The sequence below is a fragment of the Nannospalax galili genome, unplaced genomic scaffold (assembly GCF_000622305.1).
Source record: "Nannospalax galili isolate Female #2095 unplaced genomic scaffold, S.galili_v1.0 scaffold772, whole genome shotgun sequence".
Classification (NCBI taxonomy): Eukaryota; Metazoa; Chordata; class Mammalia; order Rodentia; family Spalacidae; genus Nannospalax; species Nannospalax galili.
Genome location: NW_008332097.1, coordinates 2,931,392 through 2,958,512, shown reverse-complemented (window position 1 = coordinate 2,958,512; position 27,121 = coordinate 2,931,392). Strand labels below are relative to the sequence as shown.

The 27,121-nt window shown below is 42.6% G+C and overlaps 1 protein-coding gene across 2 annotated transcripts in view; it reads right to left on the bottom strand.

The window, feature by feature from the left end:
- Rbm47 (RNA binding motif protein 47) overlaps nt 1-27,121 on the bottom strand; it is a 192,475-nt gene that overhangs the window by 3,317 nt on the left and 162,037 nt on the right. The window contains exons 5-7 of one of the 2 annotated variants that reach the window (XM_029560700.1): nt 9,545-10,701; nt 8,269-8,472; nt 5,777-5,988 (exon numbers count right to left, since the gene is read on the bottom strand). In XM_029560700.1, the coding sequence (XP_029416560.1) occupies nt 5,777-5,988; nt 8,269-8,472; nt 9,545-10,673 (1,545 nt within the window). In that variant the 5' untranslated portion in view covers nt 10,674-10,701. Of the gene's footprint in view, nt 1-5,776; nt 5,989-8,268; nt 8,476-9,544; nt 10,702-27,121 lie in introns of both variants that reach the window. The other variant, XM_029560699.1, reaches the window with a different exon arrangement.

Below are 27,121 nucleotides of genomic sequence, written 5' to 3'. Positions count from 1 at the left end.
AGAAGCGAGGAAGGTCAATTTAAACAGCTGCCTAGATCCAGAGCCTGTCTCTGCAATGACCTTCTTTCTGCTAGAGAGTGAAAAATACTAGATTTCCAGAGCAAATGGGGGTGGGGGTGGGGACCAGACTGTGAGGCTCAATGTTTCCCTGTCTGCCTTGAACTAGTTCTGGGAGCTGCATCAAGGAAAAAGCGATGTAGGGTACAAATAAAACACTCAAAGTATTTGGTGCACTGTATGTTCCACAGAATACCCTACACTAAATGCTGGTATGGTCTCTCTGTGCCTCACCACATCCTCAGAGGTATAATGTAGAATATGTGAAATGGAAAATCACATTTAAGACATTCATTGTTCCTAGGTTATTTTTCTTTTCAATGCTGTGGATTAAATCTAGGGTCTCTTGCATACTAGGCTATGGCCTCAGTCCTTTTTAAGTTTTTATTTTTTGGCTTTTTGAAGCAGGGTCTCCCTGTAGCCCCAGCTGTCTTGGAACTCACTATGTAGACCAGGTTGGCCTTGAACTCACAGAGACCCACCTGCCTCTGCCTCCCAAGTGCTGGGACTACAGGCATGCGCCACCATGCCTGGCTCCTTTTTAAGTTTTTAAAATAACTTTTTTATTTTAAGACGGGGTCTTGCTAAGTTGCTGAGGTTGGCTTTGAACTTGCTCTGTAGCCCAGGCAGGCTTTGAACTTTCAATCCTCCTGTCTTGGCCTCCTGAGTTGTTAAGATTACAGGTATATGCCACCAGGCCTGGCTTCTTATTTTTGCTGTTGTTGTTTTGAAATAGGGTCTCATGTAGCACAGGCTGGCCTACAAAGACTATGTATCCAAGGATGACTTTGAATTCCTGATCCTCCTGCCTCTACTTCCCAAATGCTGGGGTTCCCAGATTCTTATAAAGGATCCAGCTATTTTTCTTACAAAATCTAAAAACCAGACTCACAAAATTATGTTCAAAGGAATGTCTACCTAAATATTTTTTCAACAGTAATCAAAATAACTATAGCAATGATAATCCTAATTATCTGGCAATGATAATCCTCATTATCTGACTCCTGTCTGCCAGGGATTATTCTAGGTACCTTATTTTATGACACTGAATCAGCAAAACCCTCAGTCAAGTTAGGACTTGATTATGTGATTGTGGAGAGGTACAGATGCATTAAATGATTTAAAGTGACTTGGCTTTTTTCCCCTCCATCCTCCTGCTTCAGCCTTCTGAGTTCTAGGATCACAGACCTGTGCCACATGCCTGCCAAGCAGACTGATTTTAAAGACTCTGTCATTTATGGAGACCAGCATGGGTAGATACCCGAAAGTAAGTGAGCATCATCTAGTGGGAAGATGGTACCCAAAAGAATGGCTCACTGAGAGGAAAAGATGATCAGCAGCATCTGTAAGCAGCAAACTGCACTGAAGGGCTCTCACTGCCTGTCACCCTTTCTGAAAATATCATCCCTGGGCCTATGAGAAGGACCAACAGAAACCTTCTGTAGGGTGGGGAGAAACACCAATGCTCATAAACTCAAGAAGCTGGCCAGATGTGAGGCCTCCTTTTGGTCCCTATGACATAAAGACAACATGGATCAGCAATCTAATCTGTCCATCCCACTTTCTACCTCTGGCCAGCCATGTGGCTCTAGGTTATTCAATCACTTCCCCAAATATGAGAATATACAAAAAGTGGTAAAAAGCTAGTGAAAGGCAGTCACATGAATCCAGCCTCACCAAAGAGAGAGAATAAATGTGCAAAGGTAGTAAAGGGAGAAACATCCATTTGACATTTCTGTTTGTTTTGTTTATTTTTGAGACAGGATCTCATGTATTCCAAGCTGGCCTTGCTTGCTATGTAGCCAAAGATGCCTTGAATTTAAGACATTGTGCCTCCATCTCCCAGGTCTTGGGATTAGAGGTGTGTGCCATTACCTCTGGTGTATGAAATGCTGGGAATCAAACCTATGGCTTTACACATGCTAGACAAGTGTCCCTAAACCTCATATGATATCCTTAAATGCTGCTTCTAAAGGCCAGGCCTGCAATCCCAGCTGCTCTGAAAGCTGAGGCAGAAGAATCATGAGTTTAAGTCCTGTTTGGGCTACAGAGTGAGTTCAAGTCTAGTCTGAGTAATTTAGCAAGACTGTGTCTCAAAATAAAGTACTTTTGATTCACATGAGGAAATCAAAACTATGGATTACATGAAATTGGAGCTGGTCTGTGAACTTCACTTCCTCTTGCTAGCCCAGATTTTTCTAAGTACAGAGTCTCATAAATAATATTAGAGAGGTCCATCCATACCTATCACCATGTTCCCTCATATGTTTCACGGAATTGTTTTGGTTCTTACCTCTCTTCCCTCTAATTTTTTCCCTGTGCATAAATAATATGCCTTTGGTCTAATAATAACCCTGGAGGGGAGAAGACACTTTTCTAGCCCTGGCAGTACACAGTGGGCCTCTGGTAAGTAATACAATTAGGGGTAAGAAGTGGTAGGGTGGGAACCTAGGGGTAGGGGAGGAGAAATAACTGTGGTTTCCTTCCTGTTGAAGAGGCACGGTTGTCCTTGCTCTTTGTACCACAGATTTGTTGTTAAGGTAGAGAACACTTTATGACACATCACTTTGAAAAACTTCTAAGTCCTTACTGGCAAATATTTCTTCATAAAATTCTAGGCATGGGACTGGAGGGATGGCTCAGCGGTTAAGAATACTAGTTGTTCTTGCAGAAGACCCAGGTTCGAATCCCGGTACCTACATGGCAGCTAACAACTGTCCCTAACTCCAGTTCCAGGGGATCTGACAGCCTCTTCTGTCTTCCGTGGACATTGCACAACACAGGTGCACTTACCTGTATGCAGGCAATACACGCACACACATAAAATAAAGATAATAAATAAAATATTTTTAAAAAATTCTAGGCATGAAAATGCTAGACAGGATCCCTGAGCACTTGCAAGGCAGGGGAGCAATGATCCTAGGCATACCCCAGGAAGGCTGTGGAAGCTATGCTGGGCAATCCAGTGTGGCTCAGAAAGCTGTCCTTCCTGTTAATCAGTGGTGTTTAAAATGTTCCTTATATTTAGCTGGGCATGGTGGCTCACGCCTGTAGTCCCAGCACTTGGGAGGCAGAGACAGGCGGATCTCTGTGAGTTCAAGGCCAGCCTGGTCTACATAGTGAGTTCCAGGACAGCTGGGGCTACAGGGAGACCCTGATTCAAAAACCCACACACACACACACACACAAAAGTTCCTTATTCTGTTGCAACCCATCAGGAAATTCAGAAGAGGCAGATGGCTGAGCACATCAGGGACCAAACTCACGAGGCCATAGAGAGTGCTTAGATTTAAGGGAGAACCCAGACCTCACTTGTTCCCCACAGGTTGAACAGTCAGGGGGCCCTGGGAACTCTGTAGAACGTCTTGGAACAGAATCAAGTCTCGGTAGGATTTAACTGATAACAATTGTACTTTGAGCAACTTCGTAAGCAATAATGACAAATAAGGACTAATGGCAACATTTAGTGCAGAGGGAACATGATTATGCAGGCTGGAATTTGGACCTGACCAGCACTATTGCTTCACACTGAAGAGAAATGTTCATGAGTTTCTCAGAATTATCAGTTACTGCCTAATGCATTTAAAAAATTTTTATTTATTTATTATTATTATTATTATTATCATCATCATCATCATCATCATTATTATGTCTTTTTTGAGACGGGGTCTTTCTGTAGCCCCAGCTGGCCTAGAGCTCACTATGTAGAGCAGGCTGGCCTCGAACTCACAGAGATCCACCTGCCTCTGCCTTCCAACTGCTGGGATTAAAGACATACATCACCATCCCTGGCTTATTATTATTTTTTTATTTGTATGAATGTAATGCTTGCATGTAGGTAAGTGCACCCATGTTGTGCAATGCCCACAGAAGTCAAAAGAGGGCAATGGATCCCTAGAACTGGAGTTACAGAAGACTGCTAGCCACCAAGTGGGTGCTGGGAATTGAACCTGTCCTCTGCAAGAACAGTCAGTAATCTTAACTGCTGAGCCATCTCTCCAGCCCCTGCCTTATGCAGTTGTATAGAAGGAATAATATTGAATGTTCCATAGCTCAGTATGGTAACTCTGGTTGACAATTTTTTTGTTGTGTATTTCTAAACAGCTGGGAAGGATTTTGGATGGCCCACCTCCAAACACAAAGAAATGACAAGTGTTAGAGGTGGTGGGGATGCCATTTACCCTTACTGGATCATTATACATTGTAAAATGTACTGAAATGTCACAGGTGGGTAGCAGCTCACATGTGTAATCCCAGCACTTAAGGTGACTGATGCAAGAAGATCAGGAGGAGTTGTAGACCAGCTTGGGCTATATAGTTTCAGGCCAGCCTAGACTATAGAATGAGTCCCCATCTCAAAAAGACAAACACAACAAACAAACAGAAACATCACAATGCATCTTACACATATGTGTAATTATGATTTCAATTAAAAATAATTACTAAACAAACAAAAAGCCTTGATTTTAAAAACAGTCCATGAATAAACTCCAACTGGTTTAACCCTTTCTGAATAAGGCAATCAAGGCTGAGTTTAGAGTAGCCAGGGGCAGGCCAACAGAGTTCCACTGAAGTGATTCACAAGCCTGACCATTTGAGAATCATAAACACACTTGCACAAATACTGATTCTAGAGTTCCAGCCTAGATCAACTGATTTGGAACCTTCAGGCCTCCTGGCCTGGGAATCTCTGCTTTTAAAATACATATCCTGGATAATTCTTGGGCTCACTGGTTCATAGACTAGGTTTAAGAAGATTTTTCCCCCTGTTCAAAAGATGTCCTTCCTCTGTGCTACACACTGAAGACACAAAGAACTCTAAGACATAACCTTAGGCCCAGGGGAGATTCTTACCAAGAAAGAACACACAGGTATATGCCAGGGGAAAATGTATTAACGATAAGTAAAGGGAAGATTTCTCTAGGATAGGTGGAGAGGAGACTACAGGAGAGGAAGAGAAGCTGCAGCAAATAATTTAAGCAAAAGAGAAGAGGGCAAATGTTCATGACTAGTTTGAGAAGACATCGTGAGACATGGCTGGAGGAGAAGAGGAAAGATTCTATAATGCTTTAGACATCTACATAGGTGCTTTACCTTCATGAATACCCATATACACACACTACACACATGTGCACATGCATGTGTGTGCATGCATGCATGTGTATACACACATATACATATAAACTTAAAAAAAAAAAGACCAAAAAACTTCAGGAGCTGGAGAGTTGACTCAGTGGTTAAGAGCACTGGCTGCTCATGCAGAGGACCCTGGTTCCAAGCACCCACACAGCAGCTAACAACTGTCTGTAACTCCAATTCCAGGGAATATGATGATGCCCTTTTCTGGTTTCCTCAGGTATTGCACGACAGAGGTGTACTTACATTATGCAGACAATGCACTCATACATACAAAATTAAAGTAAGTAAAAATTTTTAAAAGTTTTCCTAGAACTAAATGTTTCTCTCTTTCTCTCTCTCTCTCTCTCTCTCTCTCTCTCTTTCTTTCTTTCTTTCACAACACTTGCCTAACATGTACAAGACTCTGGGTTTAATCCTCAGCACAGGAAAACAAACGACCTCATGTTTTAAAACATCACCTAATTGCATAGTTCCAACAGAGAGCTAGGCACACAGTAAACACTCAGTGCTGAATACTAACTGAGTCCATGATAAAGAGATGCCCAAATACAAACTGCAATGACCACAGCAAGAACTCTACCTGGAAAGGTGGTGGTGTGGACACCGCAGGAATGACGGCGGCGGCGGCAGCAGCGGCGGCGGCGGCGGCAGCAGCAGCACTGGCTGGGTCTGGTTGCACAGCAATGGGGCCTATCATGTGCTCCATTGTGGGGATTTTACCATCTTCAATCATTTTAGGGGTCGGGGCTGCCTGAAACATGGAATACTGGGTCCCGATGGCAGGGATGGCCACTGAAGAGAAGCAGGAGGGAAAACAGGTGCATCACTCACAGTCACTTGCTCTGACACTTTCAAAAACTAAGGTTAGCAGTCGCCTACTTCTGCACACCAGTACTCTTCTAGTACAAGCCCTATAAGAAGGTGCTTCCTGTAAGGAAGGGAGAGGAGACAGTAGTGACTTTCTGCTTGGCTTGGAACCACACTGGTGTGGAGTTTCTCCACAGACCATCATGGACAAGGAGTTTAGAGCGAGGTCTCTGCACCATCATTGCCTACCACTTCTAAAAAGATCTCTAGAAAGAGTCTGATTCTTGTCCTAACAAGTGTGAGCCTTAGTTCTGCTTGTTCACTGTTTCCCACCTCTCACACCATCAGACAAAGTCCTTTGCACTTTCATGATGTTTTAAGAGGCAGGATTAGGCGAGGTATCATTCTGACAATTCAGAGGTGTGTGTCCATCCCCTCTCTGCCCTGTATGTTACATTTCAGTTTCTATGGATGCAATGCAAAAAAACTGAATAGAAAATAGAGAGATTTCTAATATCCATTTATAGAAATTTAGCAGTGGTGGGACTGGTTTTTCAGTGGGACCTGCCAACTCAAACAATTTCTGTGAGTAAAGTTCAAAGGAACGGTTTCAAGCAGAGATTCAAACAGATAGTTATTGAATGTCAATGTACAATAACGAGAGATCAAAAGGAAGAGATGCTAGCCCTGATTTGGGAGAGTTTGTGTATGTGCATGCTGTGTGTACTGAAAGGATAAGCAAAAATAAGAAACGAATACACAAAGAATGCTTTCATTTGTTTTTCCTTCAACTGTAGGTATATTTATTCTAATAAGATGGATTTGATCAAAAGTATGGAGACAAAATGACCATCAGTTAAACAATGGCCCAGTTGTTCAATAAAAAAAAAGTCTAAATAAAACCTTAACCAAATATGCTACCTGCCTTCCCAATCAAATCTTCCACTAGTTTTGTGTCCAGAAAGTTCACCATTGCCCTGGTATCTCTCATAAAGACAAAGTTGTACTCTTCCAGATAATCAGAAAGGGACGGGGTCCAGAGAGGGTTATGGGTTGAAGTCACATGGGGTTGTATCAAGTAACTCTGCGTAGTTCTGGCTTCTGGCTTGCAGAAATCTCTACCTCAGGATTTTGCATGACTAAAGACTGTTCAGGGCCAATGACACTTATGAGGAACCTCAGTGCCAGGAGCCACTTCACTGCAGAGATGACAGGGGTATTTTCCCAGCCATCACTGGATTCCTTCAAATGGATGTTCTACCACAAACATATTTTTTAGCCTTGGGAGGCCAATGTGAACCTATGTTCCAAACACACCAATTCCTTGACCCTTATTTTACCTAGGAGAGGAAGTATGTACTCCTCAAGGGAATGGCTGAGCTTCAAAAGCTCATCCTTCTTCCCTCAGTGAGGCTGACCAAGCAAGAACTTAGGAGGAGAAGCACTCTTGGTACCCGCAAATGGAATTCTTCCTGGGGTCAGAGGCCTGTGTGCTGACAGTGAATTTTCTGACAGTGAGTCTGCTGGACTCACTGAATGGAGCTAAAGCTCCTTGCTCTTCCCCACGGTAGGTGACCAAGAGACCAACAATGTTGTGGGGCCTGGAGGTGAAAGCAAAGTTCAAAGTCCAAAGCTCAGTGGGTTGAGCTCTCTGTTCTCTAAATCTACGGATGTGACACGAGGAGGAAATAAGTGCTGGAAATTAGAATCCAGTGAATTAGCAGCTGCAGGAGCTTTCAGCTTAGCTTCCTCTCCAAGCATTCTTGTCTGTCAGACCGTAAGGGGAGAAAATTGGCACTCTTGGCTCTGGAAAGGGAATTTCTACTCCTTCAATAATTCTCCGAACTGGTATTCCTATACCTTGGCTCTGGTGGCTGAAGCAGAGCTGGGGATAGCTTGGTGACGGAGCCCTTACCTAGCATTCACTGCAAATGACAGAAGGCACAGACAGCCTCATGCACTGTAAATGACAGAAGGCACAGACAGCCTCTTGCTTCCTTTCTCTCCTCACCTCACCCTTAACTCTGCCTGTGTGGCCACCAAGAGATAGCCTGCCAACTGGTGATACCTGTTTGGAAAACTTCCTAACAGTCCCATGGTCATTCCCTAACTTCCAGATAAGAAGGCCCAGGGGACCACCTTCCTTTTGTAGATAGGGAGAACACAGATGTACAGACAGATGGAAGAGCCGAAAAGGCTGGGACTCACTAGAACACAGGGTCGGGGTTCAGGCCAAATGATATACTCTGGCTGGTTTATACTGACCTGTACCAGGTTTAATGGCAACTGGATTGACAGTAGAGATTTCCAAATTCGGCACAAGTTCATATCCTTTTTCTTGCTGTTTTCCTTTCCCTTCATGATATCGGCTATATATACCACGACCAGCAGAATATCCTCCAAGGTAGGAACCCCTAGGTCCTGGGGCTCTGTTACCAGCCGCACCTCGCCCTCGGCCTCTTACACTGCCTGCTTATGTAACAACACAAAAAAATGATGAGCAAATGACAGTGATGATGCAGGGACACACTGAAGCCCATAGCTCTGGGCCTTTAGATTGCTCTATGTCTAAGTGGCAGGTGGTTATACCTCTGGTTTTTGATGGGCTGATAAGCTGCTCCTAACATTTTATTTCAGTCTATATCAGCATTCTAAGTCTGTCCTTTTAACACAAGACACTAACTTGTAAGGTGAGTTTCCTAGGATTGTAATTACAACTTCAGTAAAGAAAAAAACTTTCATAGAGCATAAAAAGGGTAGATATGGAGGGCTGGAGAGCTGCCTCAGTGGTTAAGAAGAGTGGCTGCTCTTGCAGAGGACCTGGGTTCGGTTCCAGCACCCACATGGTGCCTAACAACTGTCTGTAACTCCAGTTCCAGAGGATCCCACACTTTCTTCCAACTTCTGTGGGCATGGGTGCACTGACATACATGCAGACAATACAGTTATACGTATAAAATGAAAAACAATAGTTAGACGTAGGAAGGGATCTTCCTTGTTTTATGGTTGAGAAAACAGGCCTGGGGATACGAACTCCCAGATCTAGTTAATGGGAGAGCAGGCCCTTGAACTCTGGTTATGTGTTTTCTAGTGTCATGCTTGACCTCACGGTGTCCTCATCATTGAGGACAAGGAACCATGATAGCCCCAACCAATATCTTACAGATTCCATTTCAGAAGCACATTTTATTTTTAGACAGGGTCTAACTATGTAGCCCAGGCTGGCCTCAAACTAGAGACACTCTTGCTTTACCCTCTAGAGTGCTGGGATTACAGGGCTGCCACCACCACCCTAGGACAGAAGCAGTTTTAAACTCCAAGGTATGAGCAGAACTGCCCCGCATGGGGTAGGCCCTGGCAAGGAGGACAATGTGTCCCCACTGACTTGACTCAGCCAGAAGGATGTTTTTACCAGTGCTACAACAGTGATTGCCTCAAGAGCCAGCAAACAGAACTCAGACCCTCAATCCAGATGGGAAGGGCCTAGTAAACCATAGTCATGCACGACCTGTTGCTAACCCGCAGAGGCGTCTCCACTAACCTTTCACAAAGTACTCCCTGTTGGGCCCGATGAGCGTGTTGTAGGGATAGCTGTAGTAAGCCAATGCGTAGGGGTCGCAGGAGTATAAGTAGCTGGGCTGCTGTGTAACCGCCTCTGCTGCACAGCCACCGCCCTTGGCTGCTTTCTGGTAGCGGGAGTACTGCTCCTTGTCCACAGGCTTGGCCAACGTGACCTCCAGGCAGGACCCCTCCAGCTCCGTGCCGTTGAGGTTGTTCATGGCGTGCACCGCATCCTCACGGCTGGCAAAGTGCACGAAGGCATAGTCGCGTATCTTCTTGACGCGCTCCACGCAGCCCGGGTTGAACTGGCCGAAGACCTTCTTGATGGTGTCCTCGGTCGTCTCGATCATGAGGTTGCGTACGTAGAGGATCTTCACGGTCTCCATCACGTCTTCATCCACGTCCATCTCAGGCTCAGCCCAGTCCACCGCGATCTGGTGGCCCCACAGCTGGATGCGCCCTGGCATGAGCTTGCGGCGCGCCATGGCCGCTGCACGGTGGCTCTCGTACTCCACGAAGGCAAAGCCTCGGTTCTTCATCTTGTCAGCCGCGCTGGCATACACTATCACGTCCAGCACGCCCTCGGTGACCTTGGCGATCTCAGTCAGGATCTCCTCACGCTTCTTCATCTTGGGGATGCCTCCGATGAAGAGACGGCAGTTGTCCACGCTGCAGCACACGCCCAGCAGGCGGCCTGGACGGATCTCGTAGTTGTTGAGCTCCCGCACGGCGCGCTTAGCCTCATGCTTGTGGCAGTACATGACGAACGCATAGCCGCGGTTCTTGCCGTCGAAGTCCATCATGAGGCGCAGCTCGTAGATGCGGCCCACCGTCTCGAACACCGGCACCAGCTCGTCCTCGTACACGTCGCGCGGGATCTTGCCCACGAAGACCTCACAACCGCGCTGGGGATGCGCGCCCTCCCAGCCGGGCGGGGGACCCCCATACTTGCGCTGTCCATTCTCCTGTACCATGCTGTAGCCGGTGCGTTCCATCAGTGCCAGGAGCGCTGCCTCATTGGGTGCGCCTGCCACCCCCTCGGGCACCTTGGCCGAAGAGCCGGTGGCTGGGTCGCTGCTCATAGCTGCGGTGGAATCCTCTGCAGTCATAATGTCAAAGGCATCCACAGCTGTAAAGCTAGGAGAGAGAAAGGAATGTGAGTGAGGAATCCTCAAGGGTCTGTCTGAACTCGAATCTTTTGTTCCTGCGCAGGCAAGCTTATGAATAGGCAGGCTGTGGGGTGGTGAATTAGAATAAAATGGAGGAGGCCTTTGCGGGCATGCAAACGACCTTAAAATAGTCAAGCTGTGCAGGAAAAACTGTAAAAGTGACTGGGGGTCAGGGAGGAAACCAAGTATTTGTGTTTAATCAGTTCTCCAACAGCTCTGAAGCTAGAGAACTTGCTGTCATCTTTGGAAAAAAAAATCTTAGTTCTTGCAGCAAATAACATCTTTTGCTTAATTCCTACACTGTCAACTCAGATTGATTTTATTTCACTACAGCACTTTACAAACTCCCTTTATGTCTTTGGCATAGTCAAGATTTTTCTTTCTTTTGAAAGGCAGACTTTTTCACTGCAGGGATTAGAATAATATAATTTTTTCCCATTCTGGTGTGTGTGTGTGTGTGTGTGTGTGTGTGTGTGTGTGTGTGTATTTGGGGATGGAACCTAGGGCATTGCACATGCTAGGCAAGTGCTCTACCACTGAACTATACCCCCAATCCTAGAGCAGTATGATTATTAAAAAAGAGATGTTATTATCTGAGTTGGATACAGAGTTGTGTACTGAAGTTTTTGACAGAAAATGGGATGTCTGCATTGCTGAGGAGTTGGCTTAGGAACTACACAGGTATTTATGATTCAGACAAAATCTTGGTATGAACCATTCACAGACTTGGAGTCAGTTCACAAAGAGCTAGATTAACTTTAAGCTGGGGAAGTCCTGCAGCAATATCTCTCTGGCAAAACACACTATTCAGAGAACTGTCACCTGCGTTCTCTTAGTTCATCTTCTCAGCCTTTGTACAAGGTAAATGACATTAGTCTCAGTTTGCTCATGGGGAGATTCAGAAGTTATGTAAATTGCACCAGTTCACACAGCAACCTCATCTTTTAATAATGGCATAAGGTTTCATCATTTAACTAGAACCAGAAACACTGTTCATTTAAAAAATGTAGTACTGGGGCTGGAGAGATGGCTCAGCAGTTAAGAGCACTGGCTGCTCTTGCAGAGGGCCCAGGTTCAGTTCCCAGCACCATATGGCGGCTAACAACTATCAGGAACTCTAGTTCCAGGGGACCAGATACCTCTTCTGATTTTCATGGGCATTGCACGACATAAGTGCACTTACATACATGCAGGCAAACCACTCATACACATAAAACAAAAATTAATAAAAAATTTTAAAGATGAATTTAATCATTAAATAAAAGAAACAACACAAACTATAATGACACACACACAAAAAAGCCCCAAGTTATCCATTTGCCAATTGGTCAAAACAGTCCATCTCTCACTCATCTGCTGTGAATGAAACCAAACTGCATAGTTGTCTGAGTCTCAGCTTCACACTTCCTAGTTGTGTGGCCTCTAGTGAAGACACTTAGCTATTTCATGAATGAGTTTCACTAACTGTAAAATGGGGATGTTAATGATAGTATTCAAGTTTAGCACAATAAATTAGCAAATGTGTACAAAGACACCCTTATCCCCAGTCCAGGATGGCTTTGAACTCACGTTCCTCCCTCTTTAGCCTCTTCAGTGCTGGGATGATAGGTGTGAACCACTGTGCTGGATAGCTTTAGTGTCAACTTCCTCAGTTGGGGAACTGCCTCTACTAGACTGGCCTGTGGCCATGTCTGAGGGGCATCTTCTTGATAAGTGATGTGGGAGGGTCCAGCCCACTGTGGGTGGTGCCACCCCTGGGAAGGTGGGCTTGTGTTGCATAAGAAAGCAGGCTGATCAGGGGCCAGGGGAGCCAGCCAGTAAGCAGCATTCGTCCATGGCCTGTGCTCCAACTCCTGCCTCTAGGTTCCTGCCCAGAGTTTCTACCTTGGGCTCCTGGATGAACTGTGACCCGGGAAATGTAAGCTAAATAAACCCTTTCCTCCCCAAGTTGGTAGCAGTCAGAGTGTTTTGTCACAGCAATGGAGAGACAAACTATAACAACCACCATGACCAGTAAGTACCATAGTACTTTGACCCAGGCCTAGAACTTTTGTAATTGCTCAAGAACTGCAACATTATCTTTTATTCAATTTTTGGTGAAAACTCGCACCAATTCTTTGAATTTTAGAGTAATTTTAAAGACGCATTTTTCTCAGTTGTTAAAAGATATTTTGGGGGGACTCGCAAGATGGTTCAGCAGGTAAAGGCACTTACCACCAAGCCTGATTGACTTGCATTCAATCCCTGGGACCCACATGGTAGCAGGAGAGAACCAACTCCCACAAGTTGTCCTCTGACTTCCACGCACGTGCTGTGGTGCCCCCTCCCCACCACCCCACATACACACAAACTTAACACATTGGGCTTAACAGCTCCAATTATAATAAATGTTTTTCTAATATACATTTGAAATGATACATTAGTTTCCTTTATTTCAGTGCCACATTTGAATATGAAGATCTCTCACTTTCCAAATGGAAGATGGGCATATGCAATTTCAAAGACTATTTAAACAGACACACACATTTATAATCCGTGACAAGTGATGGAAAGTGCTAGGTACAGATGCAAACATGTATGATTGAGGTTAAGATAGAAGGCCACAGGAATAGAATTTACACCTTCACACACACACATGGTGAAAAGAGATGCTAAAAGACAATAAAATTGGGATTTCATTAGAGGCCTTTAAAAATGGTGTACTGCTGCATGCCTTTACTCCCAGCACTTGGTAGCAGAGGCAGGCAGACCTCTGTGCATTCAAGGCCAACTTGGTCTACATGTCGACCCTATCTCAAAAAAAAAAAAAAGAAAAAAAAGATATATCTTTTAAAACTGTTCATTTGTCTAGTATGTACAAGGCTCTAGGTTTGATTTCAGACTACAAATAACAACAACAATAACAAATGCATAGGATACTGAGTCAGTGTAGCACATTCAAGAAAGTCTTACAGTGTACCATCTCCATTTTCCTTATCATCATACTACAGTTAAATATGTTACATGAAAGGCTAATCAATATATTTAAGGACAAAAGTTTAGACACAGTAAAAGATCATTTATTTAAAGCATTGAAAAAAACCAACTATATGGCTAGCAAGTCCTTTTTTTCTAAGACCTAACAGCAGATTGAACTTACCATAACGATATGCGTTAGATGGGGCTTGGCAAACTGCAATCATGGACGAAATATGGTCTGCCATCTACTCAGGATAAAATCAAACTCATAAAACCATTTCCTTACAGAAGAAAATACTACTGATGACTATCTTTGTAGAGATGAAAGCTGAGTAGCTGAAACACAGGCAGTGTGGCCCACAAAACCTCCAACAGGTCCTGTCACCCCTAGTTTTTATGAACAGAGCTCATCACTCATGCTAAGCAATACAGACTTCATTTGGGAAGGCAACTGTCAGTCTCTTCTCTTTCCCAGGCTGGCTTAATTTCAGAACCATTAAAAAAATTCTAGCACTTTATTTTTTGTATATATATATATATACCGGTTCATGTGCTTGCGGGGAGGGGCAGTGGTCAATGTTGAGAGTCTGCACCTTATTTTTTGAGGCAAGGTTGCTTATTGAACCTGGAGCTTTCTTATTTGGCTAGACTGTCTGACCAGAAAGTTCTACGGACCCAATTCCACTGCCCCCCGCCCCCTGCCTTGCCCCCTAGCACTACCATACCGAACTATTTGCATAGGTGCTGGGCAATCTAAACACAGGTCTCATGCTAGCATAGAAAGCACTTTACCTATTGAGCCATCTCTCTAGCCCTTACCATATTTTAAAGGAAGTCTTTTTTACAAAAGATTTATTTTTAATTGTGTGTGTATGTAAATGTCTGTGTGTGGGTATGTACACATGTGTGCAGAAGGTGTTGCAAACCATCCCTGCTCTTAACCTCCTCTCTCTCTTTTTTTAAATTTTATTTATTATTTTTATTTTATGAGTGTTATGCCTGCATGTAGGTAAGTGCACCCGTATTGTGCAATGCCTGTGGAGGACAGAAGAGGCATCGGAGCCCCTGGAACTGGGGTTATGGACAGTTGTTAGCTGCCATGTGGGTGCTGGGATTCAAATCCAGGTCTTCTACAACAGTCAGTGTTCTTAACTAATGAGCCATCTCTCCAGCCCTTCCAGTCTTCTTTTTAAAATACTGTTAATTTCCAGTGGGCGTGGTGACACATGGCTTTAATCCTAGCACTCAGGAGACAGAGGCAGGCGGATCTCTGTGAGTTCGAGGCCAGCCTGGTCTCCATAGCAAATCCAGGCCAGCTAGGAGACCCTTTTTTGGTCAAAAAGACCAAAAAAAAAAAAAAAAAAGTTAATTTGCTTTCTTCAGACAGGTTGGCTTGTCTCAGATTCGCCTCTAACTCATGGCAATCCCCCTGCCTCAGCCTCCTAAGTGTTGGACTTACAGGCATCCAGCAGCAGCACCACCAGTATAATACATTCTGGTCCCTCTCATTGCCTTACTTGTATCCCTCTTCCACCCTCACCAGCTCCCCTCCTCCCAGTCCTTTTTTTAAAGCTATTTCCCCCCTCATATCTTATTCTAGGCTGTTTTCCATTTAACTCCAATGGTCAAATTTAGGAGACCTGGAAGAAGTATCTGGTGAATGAGACTGACTCAGCTCTTGACACACCTCAAGAATAAACATTTCTTAAGATTTCAAAAGATGGGGCCGGAGAGATGGATCAGGGGTTAAGAGCAATGGTTGCTCTTGCAGAGGACCTAGGTTCAGTTTTCAGCACCTCCATTGGGCTAACCACTGTCCCTACTCTAGTTCAGGGGATCTGACACCTTCTTCTGAACACAGGAATTGCGTGTACATGGTGCACCTGCATACGTGCAGGCAAAACACTCATACATATAAAAAATAAAAATAAATTGAGATTCCAAAAGAGACACAAGATTTGTTTTCATCCATCCATCTACCCACCTTTGATATTTATTGAGCAACCCCCACCTGCTGCATGCTGTGTGAACTATAGTGGGCCTTATCCTTAACTCACTTCCCAGTTAGCTGAATCATGCTTTAGTCACAAGGAAGTTGAAATTTAAGGCACTCTGCACTTGTGCTCACTGATCAGAGACTGCTTTAAAAAGGTTAGACTTTAATATTCTTAACAATTTGTTCCCAACAAGGCTGTAGCTCCTCAAGGTCAAGGCCCAGCTACTGTAAGAATTTTGCTTTTAAAAATTAGCTTTGGGGAGCTAAAGTGATGGCTTAGTGGTTAAGGTGCTTGCTGCCCAATCATGAGGACCAGAGTTTAGATCTCAGCACCCACATAACAAGCTAGCTGTCCTAACACACATACATGGATAAATGAATAAAATTTAAAAATTAGCCTTAGAGGCCCAGCATGGTGTCACATGCCTATAATCCTAGCACTCAGAGGCAGAAGGATTAGGAGTTCAAGATCATCCCTAGCTATGTATCAAGTTCCAGGTAACAACCCGCCCCCCAGTCTATCTCAAACAAAACAAAACAAAACAAAAGTCCTAAAGAATATAACTCAATGTTAGAGCTCTTGCCTAGCATGTGCAAAGCTCTCTGTTCAGTTCCAAGCATCAAGAAAAGGAGAGAGATTAAAAATTAACCTTGTACCAGGCATGGCAGCACACAAATATTATCTCAGCACTTAGGAGGTGGGGGTAGGAGGATCATGAATTCTAGACTAGCCTGAGCAGCAGAGTGAGATCTTGTCTCAAAGCAAAACGACAACAAAATAGCCTAGAATAGGTTCTTTAGAAAGGCAAGAATACAAGTACGCGTGTGCACGCGCAAACACACACGGGTATGGGGAGGGAGGGAAGGAGAGAGAGGGAAGGGGGGAAGAAGGGGGGAGAGAGAGAGAGAGAGAGGGAGGGAGGGAGGGAGAGGGAGAGGGAGAGGGAAAGGGAGAGGGAGAGAGAGAACAGCACTGTGGATGTAAGCATCTGAGGATTCAAGACAAATACTGAATGTTCAATGAAGAGATTCTTGCTTGAGGCAGATGTGTGGCTACAAGGATACAATAACACACAGACTTCCAAAGCTGAACCTTGACTATAAATAAAATGAAGTATCCTGATAAATAGTAGAATTTCCCAAGTTCATCCACGCAGCAAGAAACAGTTTTTCAGTGGACTGGGCATGTGACTGGGGTTTCATAGCTGAATAAATGGAGTCAGAGAGCCTTAGGGCAATCTTGGCCCCTCCAGCGGTGAACCTTGGGGAAAACCACAGAAAAGCTTCAGTCTCAATAGTTTCATCTTTAAAATGGTGACAGCAACTAATATATATTGAATCCCTATTATGCAGCAGGCAGAGTGCTGTGCTCCGTATATCTGGATGTATATTAACTCACTCCAATCCTCACAGTGTCAATAAGAGATATTATCAGGATCTCTACATTACAGACAAAGAAAGTGAGACAAAGACAGAGAGATGAAGCAGATTCTTGGCTAATAATAAGCATCAGAAGTGGTGTCATTGTATCAGGTGACAATTTGGCTCAGAGTCCTCACCATCGGTACCCCAAGTGATTGTCATCATAGGGTGAGGATTAAATGAAATGATGGTATGTGTGATGCTCCTAGGGCAGAACCTTGAAATATGCGATCAAAGAATGTTACCATGAGTAATTTGCAAAGACATTGAACTTGAAGCAAGAATCTTGGCCCTGTGTAGACTCTTGTGTTTACAGGAAAGCAAGCAAAGGTTATCCTAACCAGCTTTAAATCAGTTGATGTGTGAAGCCTAGCCTGTAAGTTCTGGTGGAGACTGGTGTATTAGTCTGTCAGATTCCATTCTTCACGGGTAAGCTGTCCAGTGGTGTCATTCTCTGGTGACGTGGCTCAGGTATCCAAGTGTAAGTGTGTTTCTCATTTAATCCTTGGCTAGAGCACTTTGCAGAGGCTGTTCCAGAAGGATCCTGAAGAGATCTGCACACTGGATGCAAAAAGTCCAAGCATCGATGGACACCAAACCCCCAGAGGGAGGACCTTCCCAACACACAATCCCTTTGCTCACACTGAAAACACGCTACTCCTCACTGAAGGTTGCTAGCATTGAGTAAACATGGCAATACATTTGAAGGAATTTATTTGCTCAGTTTGGCATACATAATGGCATAAAAATATACTTTCAAATCAAGCTGTTATTATTCTGGACTCTGAATTAGAATTTTGTTCTAGGTCACATTTGTATTTACTGGATTAAAATAAAATTTCAAGGTAAACTCAAAGCAGAAATCCTCAAAGATTTGAATTCTTTTAGCATGGTTCAGAGTATCTTTCATTCAGATTTTCAACTTTTAACCCACCCTCCCCCCAGCAAAGGTTGCCAGTATACTTCGGATAGTTCATAAACCAGTGTTCATAAACCAGTCTTTATCTAAGATCAAAACCAAGTATGAGTTTACTCCAGAATTATTCAGATTGCCAGTTAAATTTGGTTCACAGTTCTGTGAGGCGTGTGTGTGTGTGTGTGTGTGTGTGTGTGTGTGTGTAAAATATACAATTTAGATTTCCTCAGAGTTTTACTTGTTAACCCACTGACAGATACAATAAAATACATACTCTACTCATTAAGACTTTGAAGCAAAAGAAATACAAGTTCAAAGCATTATTGTTCACTTTCTGAGTTCACATCATGTGTGTGCTTATTTCTAGCCCTGTCCTATGAGTTCCAAGTTCCATTTCCACACTCGCCTCTAAGGTGGTTCTAAATCAGCTATTTCAGAGGATGGATTCCTGGATTCAGAGAATATGTCTCACAATGTGTTGGAAAGGTTAGCAATTGGTATTACTGTTGTTGTTTTAAAGAATGTCACTTAAGCTGGGTGTGGTGGTTCATGCCCATAATCCCATCACTCAGGAGGCTGAAGCAGGAGAATTGCTTGGGGTAGGGGTGGGGGCGTATCATTTAAAGGGCCAAAGTTTACATTTTAGGGAGATGTTTGTCACCAAAGTTGTAAATAACCTTATAGCATACAGAGATATTCTGTGTAAAGGCAGATGTATCCAAAATCAGAGAAGGAAATAATCAGGGAGAAAAGATTAGTCTTTGCAGAAGGTTTCTAAAATGTGACATTTATCCTTTTGATTAGTGTCAAGTCACCACCACCCACTAGAGTTAACAGGGAGGACGTTCATATTTACAGGCCTCAGGTACCAAGACATGTCTATCACCCTAAAGCTTGAAATGGAAAAAGAAGTTCCACTCAAGCCCCCCCCACCGCCATGCTAATTAAAAGGAATGGCCCTTGGAACACAGAAATTTTTTCTGTGAGTTTCCTTTGTGTGAGTAAAATCCTGAAAGGATGAAGAAACAGGAGACCACGGCATTTTGAGCCTTTCCTTTGGTTGTCCCTGGCTGAGCTGAGGTAGAGTTCACATACAATGGCTCAACAATGTGCTGATGCTTGTACAGATTTTGTTACGGCAAAGGACATCATTCAATGAATGGCTGTGTTTAATAAACAGACGCAGAGCCAAGAGGCTCAATCTTCTCAGACATTTCTATCAACACAGCCCCCAAAAGGAGGCATTTTGCTGTGGGTTCCCAGGGACACTGGCTGTATGTCACAAGAGGGGTGAAGCCACCTGCTGGAGAGGGGCAGGGTGGGGTGGTTTTCTGTCCTGGGGTTTGTCAGCATACAAATATCTGCTAAGAATCTATGATCATCTCTTTACCTAAACATTACATAATTATACTTTATTTTTTCAACAAGTTCATGGGGGCAACGCTGAAGGCAAAAAACTAAACAACAAAAAACAAAACCCCTCACAAATCCAGTACATGTGACTCCCCAGGTGACATGCTACAGGGCTAAGGAACTCTAACCTCCAGCAAACAGGAGGAGGGACTTCTAGTTTCTCCCTTTATTTTGGCTCTACCCTAGGTCTTAGAGAGATCTGCTAAGGAACAAAAAGCCTTCGAGGCAGGCAGGTGCCAGAGGAGAAAGGAGCAAGGGCAGCGGTGGCGGGGCGGATGCCATAGCTTGAACCAATGTGGTATTTTGCATTCTATAAAATTCTTCCACATACATGATCTCACTTCATACAGTCTCAGACTCTGAGCTGCAAAAGGACCCAAGATAACATTTAATCCGGATTCTGAGTCTTATCAGCTCTATGAACATTTTGGGTATTCTAAGGAGGTGTCTTTGGCCTTGTAAAATGTTTCAAAACATCCCTGCCCTCTACCCACTAGATGTATAAATACTTGACCCCTACAATGTTTTGACAAGCAGAAATGTCTTCAGACATTGCAAAGATTGTGGGGTAAGGAATACACAAAGTTGCTGTCTATGGAGAATTACTGACAGAATCTATCTTGGAGCTCCTGAGACTATTAAATACACATAAACAGTAGAAATTGTTATTTTACACTTTCAACCCCCATTGGAAGTCTGGTGTCTTTTAGTCCGTTTTTTTTTTTTTTTTTTTTTTTTAAATTTTAAACTCTTTTCCTTGCTTGACACAAGGTCTCCCTTTGTAGCTGAGGCTGACCTAGAACTCAAAACTCTTCCTGCCTCTGCCTCCTGAGAGCTGGGCCTACAGATGTGTACCACCCCACAAGGCCAAGGCAGGTAATTTAAGAATTTTTATTGTAAGCTTTGCATTTTCCTTTTTTATTTTTTAAAAAGATGTTATTTATTTTTCATCTATGGGAATGAGTGTTTTACCTGCATGTATGTATACATGTGCACCACATGCATGCCTGGTGCCTGCAGAGGCCAGAAGAGGGCATAGGATCCCCTGGAACGGGAGTCATGGACAGTAGTGGGCCATGTGGGTGCTAGGAACTGAATCTGTGTTTTCTGCAACAACATCCAGTGCACTTAACCCCTGAGCCATCTCTTCAGGCCCTAAGCTTGATATCTTGATCAAATTCTTATTTTTCAAGGCTGTTCTAAGAGATAGGTCAGTGTCTGTGATACTATACCACTTACTTAATATGGTTGAAATGCTATCCATTTAATTTTTCAAATGCAACAACTATCATCATACAGCCCTGTCAGATTCTGTGGTCTGACTGATTTGTCACCACAGGCAACCTGACAGGTCACAAGGGACACCTCTGAAATCAGGCTAAGGACTGCTAAGCTATCACAGTGTCTCATTTAAATTCAGACCCCCTGCTTCTAGGACAGAAGAGAACTGCTGACAATCTGGTTTTCAAGACTTGGATCATTCTCAATGTCAGTACTGGCTTCTTTAATAACATAATAAGGCTAACTTAAGAGTCACGTTTTTAAAATCTACTATGAACAATCACTGAAAATGCGGTCTTGGAATATAATTGGTACTAAAGTCAACTTCTGTGCCCTGAAGGTGATGATCTCATGGAATAGATGAAGAAACAATATTTGCATGGGCATTCACACACTGGGTACTTATATCCTAGGCTGTGCTGGCACTGGGGCATACAGTGGTGATCACTACACAGTCCTTGAGTTCAGAGTCTGGAAAGAAAGGGGAAAAGGGGAAAGAGCAGTGGGAACATGATAAGCAAAGATGAGAATTTGCAAAACAGCTGGAACCATCCAGAATGGCCTACATGAGGGAGATAAGCAACAAAGAATGAGGCTGATAAAGGAAATAGAGCTGGGTGGCGATGTGACCAAACCCACCCCTCACTTTGTTGTGGAGACAACAGGTAACCAAAAGCCATGAAGTTGGAGCATGGCTAGAAAGCTCTGGTTGAATCCTTAAGTGAAAAAAGGGAACAGTTCTTACACAGTGGTTTTGCTCAGGACTATAAAGGATTTGATCAAAGCATTCTATTAAGGAGATATGAGTAGCATTCAAAAGGAGACAGGAGATCTAAAAACCTCAGAATGAATGGACAATATAAACCCAAAATTCTCCCTGAGACAGAGCCATAGTTGTCAGACAGGCTATACCCACTGCTCGTTGTAATCATCCCCTTTAGGAAGACAAAGTGTAACTGCCCTTTTTTCCTCCTCAGTCTTTCTTCAGCAACTAAACTGTCAACTCCAAGAAGACAGAGTCTATGTCTCTTTGGTCTTCAAATTTTGGCACTTAAAAGACAATACCTATTTGTCAAACAAATAGGTTGTGATTTCCATCTTAATAAGCTAACCAATATCAACAGATTTATACATGACTGATTTTTGTACAAAGCACAGTATTGGGGGCGATAGCAGGGTGAGGAGGAAGCAAACAGAGGCACATGATTATTCATCACTAGGAGGTCACCACATAGCCACTGAGCAAACATTTATTGACTGTGGAAGCTAAGGATGGCGTTCTAATGTGTATAACCTACAATGGGCCGTGAACCAAATTCAAGGAACAACTCAGCTATAACATGCAGACAAAGACTAGAACTCTACACATTTCAGGTTTGATTATGGAGACCGATAGAGACTCCAAAACAGATGGCCCCCTATCCTTTTATTCACACAACTAATTATGTTATCACGTATTATTACAAATATCTGTAAGAACTTCATAGAATTCATTAAAACCATGAAAAGCAAAATCCATTTTACGGAGCATCTCTATATGAACAAGGAGACATTTTCTGACTATATCATTTAGCCCAGGGAAAAGATCTTGGCGTGGAACATTGTGCACACCTAGTATTTCTGGAAAAGTGACTGTGGAGTATGTTTCATCTATGTGCAGAGAACTGGGCACACTAGAAGGAGATGGATTGGAAATAATCTCTTAAAAATTTTCCTTAACATAAGGTTCAAATACCCTCAAGTTAATAAAAGCACACATCCTTTGAATTCATATTATTAAGACAGCTAATGGAAATGATCTAATTTTTATGACATTTCTGTGAGCAGAAGTATAGAAAGTGTGCTCAGGAGAAAAGGTCAGTAAAGCAGGACAGTAAAGCAGGCCCAGGAGGTCAAATTTGCTTCTGTGGCTATTTTATAGTTTTATTAAAACATGGCCACAGCCATGGCTTAAATATTGTCTGTGGCTGCTTTCATGAAACAGAGGCAGAGTTGAGTAGTTGTAGCAGACACTGGAAGGTTTGCAAAGCTGAAACTATGACTGCCTAGCCCTTCACTGTAAAAGTAGACTACATTCTAGAGATTCTCATTCCTGGAATTTGAGCCCAGCCTTTTCAACAGTGTGGCTGTTGGACATTGTTAATTTATGCAGTGTCTTGGTTCCTCATTGCTCAACTACAAAATGAACAGTGCCCATGATGATCACTATCACAAACAGTAGTTACATAGTAATCATATGAGCTATTGTTATAGGCCTATTATCCATGAGCACATGGTTCCTTGGGGTATGTCCTAATATGATCCTGAGGTAGTATATGTCAGATGGTTTACAAGAACATCATAGGTCTCTTTGTAAGAAAAATGACAAATTGTCTGTTCTGAAACAAAGGCTCTAAATAGACTGACATAGTCAAACATTAACTTCAGTTTTAGGTGTGACCTGATTTTATCTGGCTAACAGTCATTTCAGTTACAACTATGAAACACTGCTACCAGTAGAGACAGGAGTGACATAGATCCTGTTTAATGTGGATGTCCCTGTGTTTCAATGATAGGTACCTTGAGGCAATCATCACAATGTTCCTTAGGAACACTTTCCACAGAAGGTGAATAAGCCCTGGGGTAAACTTTTGTATAAATGCTTAAACTGAATGTGAGGTTAAAAATATTTTCAGTGGATGTCCCTGTGTTTCAATGATAGGTACCTTGAGGCAATCATCACAATGTTCCTTAGGAACACTTTCCACAGAAGGTGAATAAGCCCTGGGGTAACTTTTGTATAAATGCTTAAACTGAATGTGAGGTTAAAAATATTTTCAAGGGGGCTGGAGAGATGCCTCAGCAGTTGAAAGCACTGGCTGCTCTTGCAGAGGACCCGGGTTTAATTCCTAGGACCCACATGGTGGCTAACAACCATACTAACTCCAGTTGCGGGGGAATCCAAAGCTGACTTCTGACTTTTGTGGAGACCGCGTGCCATGGGTGCACTTACACACATGCAGGAAATACACTTGTACACACAAAATAATAAATAAAATATTTTTTAAAATTTCAAATACTATATAGTATATGACCATATAACTATAATCTCTGTGTGAGGGAAAAAGGAAATAAATATTCTAGTCGAAGACGACATAAAAGACAATGTGAAAAGATGTGGGAGGTCCTGGCACTGGGTTAGAGTGCCTTTTCCCTGGGACGTCACTGCTGCTGCAGAGTGTACCAGGCAGAGAGGGATTTTGTTGCAAGTTAATCTCATACTAACTAGAGAATGCAGAAGTTCACCAATGTCCCTGCATATGACATTTGTTCTCAAGTCCCCAAGGTTCTCAGTCTTAGAACCTCAGTCACATAGCCCTCTTTCCACACAGGGGAGCAACAGCCCCTGCTGCTGAGGAAAAAGCTGAGAGGTCACACTCTGGAACAATCACTTTCTCCTACACCCACCATCTCTCTTCCTCACTCACCTTTCCTTCACGTTCTTGTTAATGTTTTTTTTTCCCTCATCTTAAATTCTTACTTGCTATCTCCAATTTTCAACTGTAATCATCTTGGTTAATAAGTACCCCAGAGTAACAAGTGGGAATACAGCTATGCTGCTTTCTGATTAGCTACTGCTTTAGTGCCTGTTTAAATATATTTCAACAAATGTGGTGATGCATGGTTTATGATCAGGAGAGGGAGGAGAGTTTGGCTATGAAAAATGACTGAAATGGTAAATCTGCCTACAAACAAGTTTTGGAGGTGAAATTAGCATGTATCTGGAACACACAACTTGCTTTTTTTCACATCTCAGAAAAGATATTTATGAAAAGGAGAAAAGGGAAGAGGGGGAAGCAAGGGAGAACCAGTTTTCCCAGTCTATATAATTTACCTGGGACGTCAAAGTTGCTTGAGCTGCCAACTAACTATATTAACAGTTCTAGAAACTATATTAAAGAATTTCATGAAATATGCACTGAAGTTATGGTGGAAATGAAGAGAAAATATACGTATCCAGAGTTTTATTGGACCTCAAGTGTTTAGAATGAGCCACTTGAGTGTCAGGACGTGTATGATCTTCCAGGGACATTAAACTCCAGGAACTACTGTTGGAGTTTCACTGCCAGTCACGTCTCTGTACCCTGTACTTTCACTGTGTGCACTGAGAGTTAATATGTCAGTTGAAAAACTAACATACCAGTAAAAACACCCCTGATTTGAGCTAATCATTTATTCCCAGGCACACTTGGAAATACTGGGTACTTAATAAGATGTGAGATGGTTTTACTAACTCTTTCAAGGGAAACACAGTATATCACTCTCACAAATTATTTTTTTAGGGAGCAAACGCTATGTTATTCCATCCTCCATCAGAAAATATAGTCCACTCAGTGATTTTTTTCTCTCTAGATCTCCGCTAATGGCAAAGGAGAATGAGAACCTACAGGGTCAACCCTTATAAACCAGCCACAGCAAAAACCAGGAGAGGGGAGGGTCAGGTCATGATTAAACTCTGTCCTGAAGACATTGTTAACAGATTTAACAATAACCTATTTGGAATTTGGACATCTAATGCCAATGCCAAGGGTTATAATGTTGAAAGTCTAATTGAGAACCTTGTTCCTGCAAAGAATCCTGTAACTCCTGGTTGCTGTTAACTCACGCCCAATGCAGACCTTTGATACTAGGTGGGGCAATGTACACAGTCAGTTTCTTCTTCCTTCTCAAAATTCTGCAAGGGAAGGCTCTAGGCAGACCTTCACATTTTCTACTGGAAGTACATATAGGTTCTGACCACAATAAAACAGAACTAGGAAAATTGTTTTGAAAACAGTTTGCTTACACCATTGTGGTTAAATTGGTTAATTCCTCTGAAGCAGCATGAATGGTAAGTTGTTTTTGTGCAAGTGATGCTGTTATCTACCTGTAGCTCTCTACTCACAACCACATTCAATGAGTCCTTTCTCCTTCACTCCACTGCCAGATATACACCCCTGTAAAACACACACACACACACACACACACACACACACACACATTCTCCTCCTGTTAGCTTAAAACACTATTACTTCTGGTGTTCTTTTCTTGGTAATTTCATTAACCCAAAATGCTCACTGATCCCAACCATCCATAACCCCAGCTTGAGGGGACCCAACGCCCTCTTCTGATCCCTAGTGGCACTGGATGACATAAATGCACTTACATACATGCAATACACTCATACACATAAAATAAAATAAAAATAAAATATTTTTAAAGAGTTGGTAGGTTTGAAAAATACATGTTTAAAACTAATCTTGGCTCTAACCTTACATTACATACAAAAACTTACTCAAAAGTCTAAATTTAAGAGCTCAAACTAAAAGAATAAAAAATAAGAAATAAAACTTTTAGAAGAAAACAGGAGAAAAGTTTCATGACACTGGATTGAGCAGATTTCTTGAATGACATCAAAAACACAAGTATCAAAAGAAGAATTAGATATACTAGACTTCACTAAAATTAAAAATTTGAGCCAGGCACTGTGAGTGCACTACCAGAAACCCAGTACTCAGAAGGCTGAAGCAAGAGGATCAGGTGTTCAAGACTAGCCTGGGCTACATGATACCCTGTCTCTAAATTAACAAATTAAAAAAAAATAAAAATGGTTGGGGATATAACATAGTGATAGAGCACTTGCTTAGCATGCACAAAGCTCTGGATTCTATCTCAGCACTGAAAGAAAAAAGAAATCAAATGCTTGTTTATCAAATGATACTACAGGGATCAAAGGCAATCCACAGTTCAGGAGAAAATACTGACTATCATATTCTGATGAAGAATTAATACCCAGGATACATAAAGAACCACAAGTCAGGCACAAAGAAAGTAAGCAACTAGATTGACAAATGGACTTGAACACACATTTCTCCAGAGAAGACACAGTAAGCACATGAAGAGATGTTCATCATTATTAATCATTAGGGGCATGAAAACCAAAGCCATGGTGATAGACCAGTTCACACTCCTTGTAATGACAAGTTATAAAAAAACCCTCCTAAACTATACTCAGGTATGTGGAGAAACTGGACTCCTTTGAGTACTATAAAAAATCTTGAACACACATTTCTCCAGAGAAGACACAGTAAGCACATGAAGAGATGTTCATCATTATTAATCATTAGGGGCATGAAAACCAAAGCCATGGTGATAGACCAGTTCACACTCCTTGTAATGACAAGTTATAAAAAAACCCTCCTAAACTATACTCAGGTATGTGGAGAAACTGGACTCCTTTGAGTACTATAAAAAATGATGGAAAATGATATACTGGGACTTCAGGAAAAAGAAAAGAAAAAAAAAAACCCATAAATACTGTGAATTCTCTGGCCTCAAAATATTGGTTTCTACTATACAAGGCAGTTAGAAAATGTTCACATT